Raw genomic sequence first — 19,606 nt, 5'->3', positions numbered from 1 at the left:
CATAGGAGACGCTCTAAGGACTGAAGTCCATTTATAGAGCTTTCAGCAGTGGGAGCAGGATATACTACAGGAATGGTAGTGTATGCGTCAAATTGCATGGATGGTTGGCCATGCTCCCCAAAGTTTTACAATCCTGTGTACTCTAGCTACCCTCACACACTATATAGCATTTTCCCACACATACCTGACACTTGACCCAAACCTGGTGGGGCTGACCATCAATATTAGAATACTGGAAATGTGTCTTTGACACCCACAACCAGTAACTTCTTCTACACAAAGCCCCCACAGTTAGCTTTGCTCTCAATCATACTTGAGTCGATCTCAAGCAAAAAAGGCTTACTTTGATTTTTTTTCAACTGGTGGCCAGAGCAAACAAATACCACACCAATTGCGAGGGAATTGATAGAACTTACCCACCTGATGTCTACGAAGAAACTGACAACCCAAAAATATGTTTAGTAGCCTTAATATACCAATACTTGGGGTCTTAGTTTTTCTTACAAAATATTGACACATTTAAAGTATTACTTTCCCATTGAAAACTCTGTTTGGCAAACATTGTATTCAATGCTACATAGGCTAACTTGTCAATTGAAAACTGGATGCTTTCCGGACGTTCTACTATAGGTCAGCTGTTTGAGGGTAATATTATGAGTACCTTTTTGACACGCCAACAACACTATGACCTCCCCTTTATGGGTTTTATATATTTTTTTTGAATATCTATGCCTCAGGCATAGAGAGGGTTTTACTTCCTTACGAGATCATGCCATTCTACCCTAACCAACACAAGCAAACTAGAGGTGTCTCCTTTTTCTTTTGCCTTCTGAACTGTTTGATACCAATGACGAAAATGCACTATGTGCATTTGTGGGAAAAAGATCTTTCAAAAACCTTTTCTCCTTCTCAATGAATTAAAGCTAAAAGGCTTCCTCTAGCGAAGCTCTCCCACTAGAAATCTTTGCTTAAGCAAACACATAGGTGGTGTTACACCTCCTTCCACCTTTAAAAAATATTTATAGCCTCTTTCTCTGCATGTTGGAGGGTACACACTTGGTGGTCATGCCTCAAGCTTTTCTCTTTTTGGAGTAATATTATCTCTTTCATTTGATCAGTGACTAAATCCAACCAGATCCAACTATGGATCTACTTTTACTCAAATCTGAATGCTGGCCACATAATCATATTCGTTTCATTGTACACTGCATAATCGCCACCAGGAAGACTGTAGCAGCAGCTTGGAATTGGAATTGAAAAGACCCTCCGGACCCTAATCTTTTCTTACTCAATTTAAACTTACAAACCCAATTTGAATTTGTGTTTGTAATAAAAAAAATGGCAAATGAGAGACATTTTGGGCTAGTTTGTGGGTTTGGTCCCAACACAGATGGTGAAAGGCATTTTGGTAGTGTCTTTGCATTGAGCCCTTCCCTACCAGAAAGATTTGAGGCAGTCTACATCCACAGAAGATCTGTAATTAGTTATCCAAGATGCTGGGAACAACCTACCTGCCGAGTTCTTTCAAAAACTGTGTGCAGGTGCACACAGTGCCTAGAAGAATTGATGGTGTTTGGAAGGCAAATATTGCTTTGATTTGGATTTCTTATCTGTTCATTTACTTTCCTTTTTGTTAATTAATAAAAATAAGCTAACAACACTTTTATTTCTGAAAGCATTCTTAATTTACAGCATTTGTTTACACCTGCCTAAAACATTTGTACAGAAGTATACTTTAAGGTTATGTGTATCTGGAACAGCAATAAACAAGTTTTTTTTTTTTTTTTAATATAATTTTGACTGATCATGGTTTCTTTATTCAAATTCTGTTTGGGGTGTGATACTTTTAATATTCCCCCTCCCCTCCTTCTTTCTCCTTGATTCTGAATAACAAAAAAAATATTAATGGAAAAATACTACATAAGCTAGGGACCTCCAACTAGGGCACCCCTCACACTCTACTCTTTTTTTTGTCCCCTCCTAATATCACACCCTTTCTTTATTCTTATCTCTGATAAACAATTATCCTCCACTCATAGCAAAATGTGTACTTTTCACATATCTGTTCATGTTCTTTGATGTACTGTACCTGTACACAATATATAACACATGGTCTAAACTCAGTGGATGAACAATTCTACAGTACTGTAGGATAGATATATGGCATGTATAATAAATGTGTTGAATGTTATTACCAAAGAGAGCAGACTGTGCCTCACATGTACACTTATTTTTTTCTTATAACCTCCTATATTTCCATTTCCAACAACACTAAGGGCCCTTACACACTGCTCAATTGATAAAAAGCAGTAAAACACATACTGTATACGTTTTTGATGCATTTTGGTGTGTTTTCTGGTTGCCTGACTCTAACCATGCACCTGTGAAACATGGACAAGTGACTAAAAAAGTGCATCAAAAACGCCACCTGGGTGCATTTTTTATGCATTTTTATGTGTTTTCTATTCATTTCAGTTGTGTTTCTGGTGTTCTTTTTAACCACTTCAATACAGGGCACTTTCACCCCCTTCCTGCCCAGGCCAATTTTCAGCTTTTAGCGCTGTTGCAATTTGAATGAAAATTGCACGGTCATGCAACACTGTACCTAAACTAAATTTATGTCATTTTTTTCCCCACAAATAGAGCTTTCTTTTGGTGGCATTTGATTACCACAAGGTTTTTCCTTTTTTGCTAAATAAAAAAAGACCGAAAAGTTTGAAAAAAACAAAACGTTTTTTTTTGTTTATTTTATAAAATTTTGTAAATAAATATGTTTTTTTTCTGCGCTGACGAGCACTAATGAGGCCGCACTGACAGGCACTGATGAGGAGGCACTGATGGGGTGGCACTGATGGGGTGGCACTAATATGCAGCACTGATGGGCACTGATAGGCGGCACTGATATGCAGCACTGATGGGCACTGATATGTGGAACTGATAGGTAGCACTTATATGCAGCATTGATGGGCACTCATAGGCAGCACTGATGGGTACTGATAGGCGGCACTGATGGGCACTATTAGGCAGCAAAGATGGGCAGTGATAGGCGGCACTGATGAACACTGAAAGGCGGCACTGATGGGCACTGATAGGCGGCACTGATGGGCAATGATGGGTACTGGTGGGCAGCGCTGATATATGGCAATGATGGGCACTGGTGGGCGGCACTGATAGATGACAATGATAGGCAGCACTGATGAGGAGGGCACTGACAGGCTCCCTGAGCACTGATTGGCATCCCTGGTGGCATGGGTGGGCATCCCTGGTGGCAATGGGTGGGCAATTCCTGGTGGCTCTATTAGCATCCCCCCCATCAAGAAAGCCCCGATCAGCTCTCCTCTACTTGCAACGGCACTTCCTATTTACTATGTGACCAGCTGTGATTGGACACAGCTGGTCACATGGTAAAGAGCCTACGCCATAGGCTCTTTACCGGGATCGGAGATGCGGTGTGTCAGAGTGACACACTGCACCACCGATCGCCGCTCTGCGCACCAGTAGTGTGCAGAGCAGCCTATCATGCTGGATGTCATATGACGCCCAGTCAGGATAGAGCAACCACTTTGCGCCCGTCATTTTTGCTATATGACAGGCGGGAAGTGGTTATACATGCACCAAAAATGCAGCATGCAGGACTTTCAGGAGGTAAATTGGAGTAAGATAAATCCCTATTTGAAGCTAAAAAATGTGACAACCAGTACAGCTAAAGTTATTTTCCAAACTACAAAGTATTTTTTCCGGCTTGTAGGAACTAAAAAAGGATGTGAATTGTTCAGTTACTGGAGAGGGGTTGGGATAAAACAAATGGGATTATATAAGCATATGTGGATGATGATTTAATAGTACAATTTTCAGCTCAAAGGTTGTAATGTTCATACACCACTGACCAAAATTTGGGAAAGACTTTAACACACAAACCTCAAACTCTAGGAGTGCCTTATTCAAATTCTGATCCAGATCATTCAGTTTCTCCATGTTATTTCTCATTTCATCCAAAGTCATCGTCTCCCGTTTTCTAAAAGCATCAATTTCAGCATTGTAGCCATTAAGTACTTTCTCAAAGTCTGAACGTCTGAAAAACAAATTGTAAAACATTGCTATTGCATTAATTATTTTTAAACATAATCTCCGTCTTTAAAAATCTCAGTGTAATTAGACATCACTGTACATCATGTCATAAGATCTGGAGACAAGTAGGTCCACATACTGTATACCTCTCATCTGACCAATTAGTCCTACAATCACCATTAAAGTGGAACTAAACGCGCTCAATCAACATTACCATTTTAATCCTTATGTGCACCTAGCCTTAGTAAATAGATAGTAAAGTATATTATTTTTTTATATTTTTTTACTTTTTACATGTCTTCAGTTGCTTCCTGGTTTCTGGCCTAGGCCAAAAAATGTCATGCACCCTAGGAGTCTTCCTGGCATTTTTTTTCATCAAGAGGAGGGGAGAAGGGGCTTTCTCAGTTAAGCACACCCTTCTGCCTGCATGCCTGGCCTAAAAGCAGATACATTCCAGGAAGTAGATGCTACATGAATCATCTGCCTTTACTCAAGATGACCATGGCCAGAAATGCTAGTGGGGTGTTTTTCCGTGATTTCTCAACAGAATAAAGCACAGAAAAATGGATGTATGAGTAACTTTGCTTGAATATTAGAAATTATATAAATAGTGCTTTTAGTTTATGATGCTCAGATACAGTTTAGTTCCATCTAAAGTGGGTTTTTTCAAGGGTGAAGGTTACAGATAAATCAATAATGTTTTGTCAAGTTTGTCATTATTCACCTGAAGTTGGAAGGGTTGATCCACAAAAGGCCAAATAAATGGATCTATCATAAGCAATCAAGTTGTTATTTTAAAAAATGTTTACGTTCTCTGTTTGTGGAATACTACAGCATTATCACAATTTTTACACTATGTGATCTACATTTACAAGTAAAACATTTTAGAATGTTTGACAAACATTAAGAGTGGAGAAACATTAGAGGGGGTCCAAAAAGAGGAAGGGAGATTTAACGTAATGAAACCTGGTGGCTATTTGAATGAAAAACCATGACTCCTCAAGCAATGAACATAGAGATAGACTTGACTTTTTTTGGAGGATTATTGACTTTTTAGGGGGCATATTAAATCAACTGCTATTTCACTTTTTATCTATATTTATAATATATTTATTTTTATACAGCTATTGTTCCCTATTGAGGTTATTTATAGCTATTTTTAGAACAGGGTTTTATGATTAATCTTATATCAGGGCATTCAATGTTATTCTGTTATTTGGCCACTGGGGGGGGGGGGGTGATTCTAGGACAATACCCCAATTCATTTGTATTGCTAGTATCCAATATTATGGAGATTTAGCCATTTGGATGGTTTAATTTAGGCTGGGTTCACATATGTGTGGCCAAAGGGTTCTTGCCTGGGGTCTGGTGCGTGTCTGTTCACTGGTTCAGATGCAAATCAGGTCCAAATTTCTACCTGAATTTGCACCTGAACCGGACCCAAACACGCACTGGACCCTTTTGAAATCCACTCTGCAGCCAGCCCAGACCTTGTGTAAACCAGCTCCATTGAGAGCCGATCACACTCTAATGTCATGCGAATTGAATGGGGGGGAAGCCCCATCCAATTTGCATATAAGTGAACCCAGCCTTATTCTTATGTTTTTTATGGGGTTTTCTTACGTCAGCTTTTATGTTGCAGAGTGTCAGTAAATGTATTGTAATGTGTTCAGCATGTATGATTAAAAATAGACTTTAGTTTTGTGCTAATTGGATCTAGTCCAGAAAGGGTATATATACACCAAGTAAAACGGCACCCACAGCTACCTGAAGACGCTCAGCTATTGGGTGAAACACATTGCGGTGGAGTCTGGGCATGCATCACTTCTCCCATTTTCTCTGTCACCACTAGCTGGCTCCTTGCTCCTACGGGGCAGTAGTGGGGACATTATATACAGTACATTCTTGGTGCCAATATTAGGCACTTTCAAATGTGAATTTAATACTTGCCATTTTTATGGTTTTATGTTGTGTACGTTTTAATAAAGTAAGATGTGATGCCCAATTAAGGCTGTTTTTCCTATTGCTTTTTGGTTCTTAGCATTGATGCAGAAAGGAACTACACATATCCGGGCCAGGTGGTGTTGACATCTAGGAGCCTGGAGGATTGGCATTTTCAATAAGCGATTACTGACCCCTTGTTTCCAACGGTCTACACCTCTGGTGAGTTTTGAATGTGGGAACATCTGAGGTGCAATTGCAACTACTGGAGTTTCTAAAAAACTGCACAGAGCACTTCCTTTGATGATTGTATGTGTATATTGCACTACATAGGATTACTTTGGTTTATATGTATATGGTTTATTAATTCACATTTATTTGTTTATCACAGTTATATGGTGTGAATTCCAGCACACTTCTCATCTATATGTAATTAATTCACATTTAGGTTATTCATTTTTGGTATTTAAGGGGAGGTGGGGAACAACTACAGGATCATACTTTTTTATTTTCCATGGTTTACACCTCTCTTTTTTATTGATATAATATTGTGTGAATAACTAATATCTATGGTACAGAAATATATATAAAAAAAGGGGTAAAGTGGGGTAAATAATTGTACCGCTGTATCTGGCATATCCAGACAAACTAATTTAATACATTCAATAAAGAAAGCAACTGCAGTTTCTCCAGCTTGGAGTCATGGGATTCAAAATGGTGTCCTATCTCAAAGCAGAATTTTTTCAGTTTATACAATTGGCAATACCCAGACACTATCTGAAATAAAACTAAAAAGATTGCAAGTTTATTTCTAGACGAACACTATTGGAGCGAAAAGATTTATTTTTAAATATTATATTTATTTATCTTGAAATACAATGACAGTGCAGTAGATTTGCTTTGCTGTAACTGGCATAACAGTCCAATACTTTAGAGTGCCTGCAGGAAAATCTCATCATTGCAGTGATTGAAGAGGTTCTGCTCCCAAAAATAATAGGTAACATGTTTGATGTGTAATAGCTAATGGAAAGAATTTGCAGTTTTTCACCAGGCTCTACCTCATGCTGAATTCCTAACCATGGCTTTCTAAATTAATGGTAGAACTCGCTGCCAAAAGCAAATAGTCCGTTTTTTTTTTTATAATAATATAAGGCTGGGTATCATAAATTACAAGTCTGTTAAATAAAATGCATATTTTTTAAAAGTTTCTTATTAGATACAATCCTTATAATGATCAATATTATTTTGTAATTTTTGGGCAGGAATATATATTGCTATGCACAATAAACTGTACAGTAATACGATAAACAAATACAGCCACCTGACACTATAATTTTCCTTTAACCAAAGCAATTAAATCCATATACTGCACAACAAAGGCAAATAAAATGTAAAGGTCTGTGTGGGCTACAGTATTTTAAAGCATGCAAAACATCCAATATATTTTCAGATTAAGTGCATGCAAGCTAACACACAGGGGTATTTATTACTACACAAAGTGATGAACAGAGCTTTACTGCCAACTTCCAGAAGGCTGGCACAATCTTTGTTTAGACATCATCCAGTCTCAGCATCTACTTCTGAGACAAAGGCCACATATATGCGCTGCAGTAACCTGCATTTTAATGTGTGTTACCACAATGCATTGTGTTGCAATGCCATTTAGTTTATTAGGCAGCCTTAATGTAACGCATGTTAACTGAGTACATAATGTGCTTGCAGACTGCACAAATGTAAATGAGTCTCAAGATACTGGTCCAGGAATGACATGTAAATCTCAGTGTGTGAAGACCATTGTACCAGCAATGATTTCAACTGTCTTAAATGGGTTAAGTTAATGACCGCTGTGAATACTAGTGATCTTTGATTGGCTACAGCTAATCACATGGTACAGGGTGCTGTGATCAGCCCAGGTACCATGGGATAGCTGTGGGCCAATCACAGCTCACTAGCAAAGAAAGAAAAGCGGAATCATATTGATTTATAACAGCTTTGTTGATATTGTGATCATCTGATCGCATAGCAATCGCATGATCATGGGGCCCTGAGTATTGGGATCCGCATTCTGCTGTGTTGGGTTGTGGGGGTGGGGGGTGGGAACATGCCCAAGCAGACACGCAGCTCTCCCTTGTGCCTGTGCAGGCAAAATTACGAGAGGTGTTGTAGTCCAATTAAGGACAATAGCCTAGGATGACAACTCTGCTCCTCAATAGATACAGTATGGTGAGTGAGAGTTGTCACCCTAGGACAGGAACTATGCTACTAGCTGCATCATCAGGTGAATATTAGGGTAAAATAAATCATGAACGCAAGCAAGGAAAAAACATTCTTGTATTAAAAGACGTATGGACTGCTTTACTGGGGTTTTTGTCTTACTCTGGATCAACTGTGAGTATAGGATAGTGTATATGGAGGTTTTTCGGTTTGTGTGTGTGTGCTTTTCTCTTTTTTTCTGTTGGTTGAACTGGATGGACTTGTCTCTTTTCAACCAGATTAACATTAATGGTGTAACTGTGTAACTATGTAAGCTGCTATATATTACAGTTTTGTTCTTGGGTTTTTAGAGCTTTCAGTGCAAAGGTATGTGTACAATCATCAAATGTAATGTGTTTACTGTTGTTTAATGCTATATTTTGCATTACCCACGATATATTAGCATTTAATCACCTTTTCCGCAGCTCATCTTCAGCCTGGTCTCTTTTGGCCATTAAACGATTGTTATTGACTTCAAACACTGTTTCTATCTGTTCCGGCCAATGAAACACAGCACTGTTTAGTTTTATATCATCATCTGCAATCAAATATAAATTAAAAAAAGACTATTGCATTGAGTAGAAATACAGCAATTTTAAAATAAACATTTTTTTCAGTCAAATTACCAAGGGACATTATAGACATAACACATACAAGCACAAAGAGATAATTTATATTTTGAAATAATGAATAACACGTTACCACATAAAAGTAACATGTACGTATGAAGGCTATAAATACTAGAGAAAATTAAGGGCACTGTCTATAGCACTCCCTATAACAACTGATCAGCAGAAACTACAAAAAATACAAATCATCAGTAAATATACATATTATGAGCTTGGATGTACTTATTTATGACCAAGGGGACAGAAAGTCATTTTCTGTGGTGGCATAGGGATGGGAAACTGTCATACCAAACTACACTGTGTATAAAAACATTTGTTTATGACAAAACGCATTGGGCGAAGCTACCCAGTTTATGGCATACTGGAAGTGAACCTGTTTATGTTTATAAATGCGGTTCTATAACTAAAAGTTGTTTTATACACGATGAGAAGTGTTTATATGTTTGCTTTACAAGAATATACTTCTTGAGCTCATCACACACTTGAGGAGCGATGTTGGAGAACAGTAATAAGATTTGCGTGAGGAGTTGCCTTTGAGGTTGAGCATGTTATCTTTATAATGGTGATTCACTTTATCCTATTTGGGCTTCTTTAGGCCTCATGCACAGTGGACATTATAAAAACGGCAGTAGCTTTAGCTGTAGAAAGCTGTAGCTGTAGAATGAGTTTTGCAGCGTTTTTGCAGTAGCGTTTTTCAGCATTTGCGTTTTTCTAGCTTTTTTTAATCAAAGCTATACTCCCCCAAAAACTTACGGCTCAAAAAGGCTGGTGAATGCTGAATAGCCACATTTTTCAGCTTTTTTAATCTTTTATCAGAGTTGGAGTTCTTGGGGTTTTTTTTCAGCCACAAAATGCCCCAAAGTTGGTGTGATTGGCCAATGAAACCCGTCAGCGTAATGTCACCATCTGTGTTGACCAATGGATAGGAGATGACGGGTGCACACCCATAATCTCAGCTGCTCATGGTAGTGAAGGAATGAACATAGCGGGAATTTGGACTGGACTGAGTAGGCATTTACGGCATCTATGTGCCGCTCCAGCAGTAGCAACGGGGTAGAGGTATTTGGACAGTGGTGAGTCACCCATCCCTCTCTATTTTGTTGGGACAGTCTGCAGTTCACTTCCCCCACAACATATGCTACAAAGAGGCTGTACACACTCAGATATGAGTCAGCAGCTTACTACACTGGAAGCTGGCTAGTACTAACTGCTTATGCTCCATTACCGCTTACTTACGAGATTCACTGATACAACTATCCTTCATTTGCTACCTGTGCCCACAGTGTCCCATCTGGATCTACAATCACCAATTGATGCATATTGAACTAAGGCCACGCATACTCCCTTGATGAAATTGCCTATCAGTATTCAACGTGCTCTGGATGACTGTGTGAATCTTGTGGGTAATGAGTGAGCAGCTGCCCTATTCCGGTTTTTATTGACAACGTTCTCATTTTATTGGTGTTTGTGAAGGTCGTTATTTGGGTTCTTTGGAATTTTGATGTGAAACTATTTTTTACTTAATAAAGCCTCAGTATTACCTGTGTGTCCCCTTGTAACTATCTTGGAACTCTTCCTTTTAGTCCATATGTTTTCCCATTAATACACAGTGTTGGTGATAAGGTTAACCTGGGCGATGGAAATACACTGGAACTCCATGCTATTTCCTATCTAATGGTGGTTGATCCGATGAAGGAACCAATTTCTTTCTACCAGAAAATGCCCCTGCCAAAAAATACTGATAACAGCCTATGTGTGCATGGGTAAATAGGATAACATGCTGGGGAGTTTACTGGCTGCAGAAAAAAAAATGCCTGGTGCCAAAAACAGCAGCTGTAAAAATGTCCAGTGTGCATGAGGCCTTAAACAAGACTTATTCATCACTTACTGTGGGCTTTTTTGTACACTCACTGTGGATTAATAGTTTATCACATTAAGGTATTAAAAAGGACTCATACCCTTTTGCTATTGTGAAATATTTTTGTACACTGTTTTCTGAAAATCATTTTGTTTATTTCATGCAATTCTATTTTACTTTATGAAGTAGCACAACACGTATTATTATATTGGAAGTTATTACACAGAATATCCTCTTTTGTGTTTGCTGTTCACTTTTTAACTTGTGCACAGACTTACGCGGTTACTATTTTGAAATGTTTCTAACAACCTGAGAAAATTCAGATCTGAATATTCTGTTTATGTTTAAGTGAAAAGAGTAGGTAAAGCCAAGTCATAGGAAATTGTTCAGGAGCGATCAGTTGTTATCGGCGCATGTCCGGTTCAGTTCTCTCCTCTCCTCACACGCTATACACAGCAATCGGTACAGCGTGCAAGGACAGGAGGGAGACCACAGAACTCCTTAATCGTGCTTCAATCATGCTCCAGTTGTGCCTCAATCCTGCCTTATTCATGCCTCAATCATGCTTCAAATGTGCCTCAATGGTGCCTCAATCATGCCAATCTGTGCCTCAATCATGCCAATCTGTGCCTCAATCATGCCTATCTGTGCCTCAATCATGCCCACCCATGCCTCAATCATGCCCATCGGTGCCTCAATCATGCCCATCTGCGCCTCAGTCATGCCTCAATCATGCCAATCTGTGCCTCAATTATGCCCACCCGTGCCTCAATTATGCCCACCCATGCCTCAATTATGCCCATCTATGCCTCAGTCATGCCCATCCGTGCCTCATTCATGCCCATCTGTGCAACATCCATGCCTCATCTATGCCCTCCCATGCCACATTAGTGCTCATCCGTGGCTCATGCCACATCTGTGCTCATCTATGCCACATCAGTGCTCATCTGTGCCACATCAGTGCTCATCCGTGTCACATATATGCCATGTCAGGGCTCATTCGTGCCAAATACATGCCACCTCAGTGCTCATCCATGCCACATCAGTGCTCATCCGTGCCACATTCATGCCTCATCTGTGCTCATCCGTGCCACATGCCTGCTCATCCATGCCACATCAGTGCTCATCTGTGCTACATCCATAATACATCAGTGCTCATCCATGCCACATCCATGCTACATCAGTGCTCATCAGTGCCACTACAGTGCCTTTACAAAAGTGTATTGGGTAGTCAGGAAATTTGATTTGTAATTTTATGTCCCTAGAGCACATGGCGGTGCTCCCTGCATGTTGGGCCTATGTATTTAGCCAGGCTGTGTAAAAGTCTCAAACATGCAGTATAACCATACTCAGGAGGAGTAGCAGAATGTATTTTGGGGTGTCATTTTTGCTATGTACATGCTTTGTGTTAGAAATATCTTATAAATGGACAACTTTGTGTAAAAAAAAAAAAAAAAAAGCGTTTTCATTATCTTTTCACATTTTCCAAAAACTTGTGCAAAAAAAAAAAATGTTCATAAGACTCATAATGCCTCCTAGATTATGTGTTGGGGTGTTTGCTTTCCAAAATTGGGTAATTTTGTGGGCATTTCCATTGCCCTGGTGCTTCAGGGCCTTCAAAAGTTTGATAGGTTGTCAGGAAATTATAAGTGAAATTTATGCTCCTAGAACGCCTGGAGATGCTACCTGGATGTTGGGCCTCTGTACAGTGGGTACGGAAAGTATTCAGACCCCCTTAAATTTTTCACTCTTTGTTATATTGCAGCCATTTGCTAAAATCATTTAAGTTCATTCTTCTTCCTCATGAATGTACACATAGCACCCCATACTGACAGAAAAACACAGAATTGTTGACATTGTTGCAGATTTATTAAAAAAGAAAAACTGAAATATCACATGGTCCTAAGTATTCAGACCCTTTGCTGTGACTCTCATATTTAACTCAGGTGCTTTCCATTTCTTCTGATCATCCTTGAGATGGTTCTACACCTTCATTTGAGTCCAGCTGTGTTTGATTATACTGATTGGACTTGATTAGGAAAGCCACACACCTGTCTATATAAGACCTTCCAGATCACAATGCATATCAGAGCAAATGAGAATCATGAGGTCAAAGGAACTGCCTGAAGAGCTCAGAGACAGAATTGTGGCAAGGCACAGATCTGGCCAAGGTTACAAAAAGATTTCTGCTGCACTTAAGGTTCCTAAGAGCACAGTGGCCTCCATAATCCTCAAATGGAAGACGTTTGGGATGACCAGAACCCTTCCTAGAGCTGGCCGTGTGGCCAAACTGAGCTATCGGGGGAGAAGAGCCTTGGTGAGAGAGGTAAAGAAGAACCCAAAGATCACTGTGGCTGAGCTCCAGAGATGCAGTCAGGAGATGGGAGAAAGTTGTAGAAAGTCAACCATCACTGCAGCCCTCCACCAGTCGGGGCTTTATGGCAGAGGGGCCCGACGGAAGCCTCTCCTCAGTGTAAGACACATGAAAGCCCGCATGGAGTTTGCTAAAAAACACCTGAAGGACTCCAAGATGGTGAGAAATAAGATTCTCTGGTCTGATGAGTCCAAAATAGAACTTTTTGGCCTTAATTCTAAGCGGTATGTGTGGAGAAAACCAGGCACTGCTCATCACCTGTCCAATAAAGTCCCAACAGTGAAGCATGGTGGTGGCAACATCATGCTGTGGGGGTGTTTTTCAGCTGCAGGGACAGGACGACTGGTTGCAATCGAGGAAAAGATGAATGCGGCCAAGTACAGGGATATCCTGGACAAAAACCTTCTCCAGAGTGCTCTGGACCTCAGACTGGGCTGAAGGTTTTCCTTCCAACAAGACAATGACCCTAAGCACACAGCTAAAATAACGAAGGAGTGGCTTCACAACAACTCCGTGACTGTTCTTGAATGGCCCAGCCAGAGCCCTGACTTAAACCCAATTGAGCATCTCTGGAGAGACCTAAAAATGGCTGTCCACCAACGTTTACCATCCAACCTGACAGAACTGGAGAGGATCTGCAAGGAGGAATGGCAGAGGATCCCCAAATCCAGGTGTGAAAGACTTGTTGCTTCTTTCCCAAAAAGACTCCTGGCTGTATTAGATCAAAAGGGGGCTTCTACTAAATACTGAGCAAAGGGTCTGAATACTTAGGACCATGTGATATTTCAGTTTTTCTTTTTTAATAAATCTGCAACAATGTCAACAATTCTGTGTTTTTCTATCAGTATGGGGTGCTATGTGTACATTCATGAGGAAGAAGAATGAACTTAAATTATTTTAGCAAATGGCTGCAATATAACAAAGAGTGAAAAATTTAAGGGGGTCTGAATACTTTCCGTACCCACTGTATGTGGCCAGGTTGTGTAAAAGTCTCACACATGTGGTGGAATCGCCATACTCAGGAGGAATAGCAGAATGTATTTTGGGGCATAGCTGCAAGTATACCTATACAATGTGTAAGAAAAAATAAGGTAATATGTCAATTTTGTGAAAAAAAATCTTCATTTTGCAAAGAATTGTGGGAAAAAATTACAGCTTCATAAAACTCGCCATGCCTCTTACTAAATACCTTGGAATGTCTACTTTCCAAAAAGGGATAATGTGGGGGGTATTTGTACTTTCCTGGCTTGTTAGTGTCTCAAGAAATGAGACCATCAGTACAGCAGGTGTGATCAATTTTCATTGATTGGCATCATAGCTTGTAGACTCTAGAACCTTCATAAAGACCAAACAATATATACCTATTTGGGTAATTTTTACTAAAGATATGTAGCAGTATAACTTTTGGCCAAAGTTTTTGAAGAAAAATTACTAAACTTGCAAAATTTTAAAACCGACACAAGGAAAAATGCATTTTTTTTTACAAAATTTGTGAAAAAAGGACAAAATGTCATATGGGTACAGTCTTGCATGACTGATTAACTGACGTTCAAAATGTGAGAGCACTGAAAGCTGGAAATTGGTCTGGTTAGGAAGGGGGTTTAAGTGCCCAGTGGGTAAATTTAACTCCACCATGAATCATTTCCCGAACAGGATAATCTAACAAGATTCTTCCTTGGGAAGACCCCTACCTTGTAGGCTGATGATTTCAATCTTGATTGATTACAATGCTGTCCCCTATTTCCATTGCTAATCAGGTCCTCCCAGATCTAGTTCACTCAATCAGTGCCACCATCACACATTCTTTCCTGTACACAGGGCCTTTCAATGCAGCCGCATTAAGATTAGAGACTCATAATAGTTAACAGTGAAAAATACATTTTTAAAATCTGTATGCAGTATCTCACAAAAGTGATTAAACCCGTCACAGTTTTGTAAATAGTTTATTATATCTTTTCATGTAACAACACTGAAGAAATGACACTTTGCTACAATGCAAAGTAGTGATTTTACAGCTTGTATAACATTGTAAATTTGCTGTCCCCTCAAAATAACTCAACACACAGCCATTAATGTCTAAACCACTGGCAACAAAAGTGAGTATACCCCTAAGTGAAAATGTCCAAATTGGGCCCAATTAGCCATTTTTCCCTGCCTGGTGTTATGTGACTCGTTAGTGTTACAAGGTATCAGGTGTGAATGGGGAGCAGGTGTGTTAAATTCGGTGGCTCTCACTCTCTCATACTGGTCACTGGAAGTTCAACATGGCACCTCATGGCAAAGAACTCTCTGAGGATCTGAAAAAAATAATTGTTGCTCTACATAAAGATGGCCTAGGCTATAAAAAGATTGCCAAGACCCTGAAACTGAGCTGCAGCACGGTGGCCAAGACCATACAGCGGTTTAACAGGACAGATTCCACTCAGAACAGGCCTCAAACAGGTCAAACAATGTAGTTGAGTCATATCAAGAGGTTGTCTTTGGAAAATAGACGTATGAGCACTGCCAGCATTGCTGCAAAGGTTGAAGGGGTGGGGGGTCAGCCTGTTAGTGCTCAGACCATACGCAGCACACTGCATCACATTGGTCTGCATGGCTGTCGTCCCAGAAGGAAACCTCCTCTAAAGATGATGCACAAGAAAGCCCACAAACAGTTTGCTGAAGACAAGCAGACTAAGGACATGGATTACTGGAACCATGTCCTGTTGTCTGATGAGACCAAGATAAACTTATTTGGTTCAGATGGTGTCAAGCGTGTGTGGCGGTAACCAGGTGAGGAGTACAAATACAAGTGTGTCCTGCTTACAGTCAAGCATGGTGGTGGGAGTGTCATGGTCTGGGACTGCATGAGTGCTGCCGGCACTGGGGATCTACAGTTCATTGAGGGAACCATGAATGGCAACATATACTGTGACATACTGAAGCAGAGCATGATCCCCTCCCTTCGGAGACTGGGCTGCAGGGCAGTATTCCAACATGATAATGACCCCAAACACACCTCTAAAATGACCACTGCCTTGCTAAAGAAGCTGAGGGTAAATGTGATGGACTGGTCAAGCATTTCCCAAGACCTAAACCCTATTGAGCATCTGTGGGGCATCCTCAAAGGGAAGGTGCAGGAGCGCAAGGTCTCGAACATTCACCAGCTCTGTGATGTCATCATGGAGGACTGGAAGAGGATGTTAGAGGGTTAGGGCAGTGCTGGAAAATAATGGTGGCCACACAAAATATTGACATTTTGGGCCTAATTTGGACATTTTAACTTAAGGGTGTACTCACTTTTGTTGCCAGCGGTTTAGACATTCATGACTGTGTGTTGAGTTATTTTTAGGTGACAGTACATTTACACTGTTAAACAAGCTGTACACTCACTACTTTACATTATTTACACTCATACGTCTATTTCCCCAAGACAACCTCTGGATATGACTCTGAGGACGTGCACTCAACTTCTTTGGTCGACCATAGGGAGGCCTGTTCTGAGTGGAACCTGTCCTGTTAAACCATTGTATGGTCTTAGCCACCATGTTGCAACTCAGTTTCAGGGTCTTGGTAGTCTTCTTACAGCCTAGGCCATCTTTTTGTAGAGCAACAATTCTTTTTTTCAGATCCTCAGAAAGTTCTTTGCCATGAGGTGCCATGTTGAACTTCCAGTGACCAGTATTAGAGAGTGAGAGCAATAACACCAAATTTAACAGCCCTGCTCCCCAATCACACCTGAAACCTTGTAACACTAATGAGTCACATGACACTCGGGAGGGAAAATGGCTAATTGGGCCACACTTGGACATTTTCACTTAAGGGTGTACTCACTATTGTTGCCAGCGGTTTAGACATTAATGGCTGTGTGTTGAATTATTTTGAGGGGACAGCAAATTTACACTGTTATACAAGCTGTACACTCACTACTTTGCATTGTAGCAAAGTGTAATTTCTTCAGTGTTGTCACATGAAAAGATATAATAAAATATTTACAAAAATGTGAGGGGTGTACTCATCTTTGTTAGATACTATAAACTCACTCATCTTGTTCATTAACATAGAACGGATTAAACATCACATTGGTGCTTGTGTAAATGCTGTTCTCTGGTATAACAAATGCTTTTTAGATTAGGCTCATCTGCCCAACTTACATTGCTGAACCTGTGTCCACACAGAGAGGGTTCAACCTTGACGGGAAGGGAAAAGTGAGCTTATTCTCTCTGGAAGCACAATTTGGCCTCAACAGCTTGCTGCTCTGTTGAATACTTAAGAAAAAATGTCATGATGCAGATTTTTTCATGATTTTTCTGTATACCATTTGGGCTTAATTCTAGAGGCCAGATTTAGCACTGGGACAGAGCTTGACATTTAGGAAGCACCAAAAAGTACCCTATTTGTTGCATAAGGCTTCATGTACACATAGCCTACATTGACCTTCGGCCACGGAAAAACACAAAATGTGGCAAAATCACGCCACGATTATGCTGAATTTTGTGACCAGTGGTCAAAACGTTCCTATCCTGAATGCAATTCTTCCACGTTCAGGAGAGGGTGGTTGAGGGAGTTTGAAGCTCCCCTTTCCGTGGCATCTCCTAAACTCTGGTACATGTACATTGACACATAGTTTTTTATGGAGTTGAATTTAGGCGCTTTGGCAATAAAACGTCAAAAGCTCCTAAATAGGGATGGCCTTGCGGTTCGCCCGGCGGTTGGTTCGCGGCGAATTTTGCTTGCTTGCTACCCCCCAATTTTGCGAACACATGGCGTTGTTCGCCGTGGACATATTAGTTTACATTGGGGAGAACTTTGACCCATGACAAAGCCGTCAGGTGGAATGGGACAGCCAATTGAAAAATTTCAGCACATGGACATGCCCCCTACCTTATAAATAGACCAGAGCTGGCGGCCATTTCACATTCTGCTTTTTGTCAGCATAGGGAGAGGTCGGCTGTGTGCATCAGGGAGAGATTGCTAGACACAAATAGCTCTGTTAAGATCCACAAAAGTCCTTTTGAAGGCTGGTATTTGGTATAGGTCTACTACACTTTCTTTTTAGTTTAGGGAAAGGTATGCTGTGTTCATCAGGGACAGATCAAGATCGGCAGTGACACAAATCGCTCTGTTAATGTCCACAAAAGTCCTTTTAAGGGCTGGTATTGGTATAGGTGTACAGTTTCTGTTCAGTTTAGGGACAGGTATCCAGTGTGCTCCAGGGACAGAGATCAGCAGTGACACAAATCGCTCTGTTAATGTCCACAAAAGTCATTTCAGTGGGTTCTGCATTATATCTGTTATAGGTGTGCAGTTTTTCAGTTTAGGGACAGGTATCCAATGTGCTCCAGGGACAGAGATCAGCAGTGACACAAATCGCTCTGTTAATGTCCACAAAAGTAATTTCAAGGGCTGCTATATATTTGGTATAGGTGTGCAGTTTTTCAGTTTAGGGACAGGTATCCAGTGTGCTCCAGGGACAGAGATCAGCAGTGACACAAAACGCTCTGTTAATGTCCACAAAAGTAATTTCAAGGGCTGCTCTTTATATTTGCTATAGGTGTGCAGTGCACTATATAGGGGTGTAATCCATGGTATAATATACTTTGTAATATAGAAAGCATATTATAGTGGATTTGTATTGTGCACTGTGCAGCGTTGTGACTGGTGTGGTGACTGAGCGTTGCTGCAGCAATACTACAAACAGTGACAAAAGCACTTTTAATGTATTATAACTGGTGTGATAGACCCGTGGCCCCCCAATACCACATATTGAAGTGGGGTGTTATTTGAGTATACTTTTACAAGTGTATTTGTGTCCTGCAACAATATTGACTCTTTTGCTGTGTTAACTCTGCTACACACAGTGCCAAACTCACTGGCCAATTTTTTGAACAACTGGTGTGATAGACCAGTGGCCCCCCAATACCACATATTGAAGTGGGGTGTTATTTAACAGTATACTTTTCTAAGAGTGTATTTTAGTCCTGAAAAAATGTGGCCTCTTTTGCTGTGTTTACTCTGCTACACACAGTGACAACAGTTACTGGCCAATTATTTGTAGAACTGGTGTAATAAACCTGTGGCCCCCCAATATCACATATTGAATTGGGGTGTTTTTAATAGTATACTTTTCTAAGATTGTATTTTAGTCCTGCAAAAATGTGGCCTCTTTTGCTGTGTTAACTGTGCTACACACACAGTGACAACAGTTACTGGCCAATTATTTGAAGAACTGGTGTGATAAACCTGTGGCCCCCCAATACCACAGATTGAAGTGGGGTGTTATCTGAGTATACTTTTACAAGTGTATTTGTGTCCTGCAACAATATTGCCTCTTTTGCTGCATTAACTTTGATACACACAGTGCCAAACTCCCTGGCCAATTTTTTGAACAACTGGTGTGATAGACCAGTGACCCCCTAATACCACATATTGAAGTGGGGTGCTATTTAACAGTATACTTTTCTAAGATTGTATTTTAGTCCTGCAAAAATGTGGCCTATTTTG

General features: G+C 40.3%; 1 protein-coding gene across 1 annotated transcript in view; it reads right to left on the bottom strand.

Annotated features, from left to right (window-relative positions):
• Positions 1 to 19,606, bottom strand: part of LOC309559164 (dynein axonemal heavy chain 3-like) — a 480,621-nt gene that overhangs the window by 453,199 nt on the left and 7,816 nt on the right. The window contains exons 2-3 of the mRNA XM_082262311.1: positions 8,677 to 8,800; positions 3,919 to 4,072 (exon numbers count right to left, since the gene is read on the bottom strand). Coding sequence (XP_082118437.1) covers positions 3,919 to 4,072; positions 8,677 to 8,717 — 195 coding nt within the window. The 5' untranslated portion in view covers positions 8,718 to 8,800. The remainder of the gene's footprint in view (positions 1 to 3,918; positions 4,073 to 8,676; positions 8,801 to 19,606) is intronic.

Source organism: Pelophylax lessonae (assembly GCF_965119305.1).
Source record: "Pelophylax lessonae genome assembly, chromosome: 6".
Taxonomy (NCBI): Eukaryota; Metazoa; Chordata; class Amphibia; order Anura; family Ranidae; genus Pelophylax; species Pelophylax lessonae.
The sequence above is the reverse complement of the archived record's forward strand: the minus strand, read 5'-3'. Positions and strand labels throughout refer to the sequence as shown.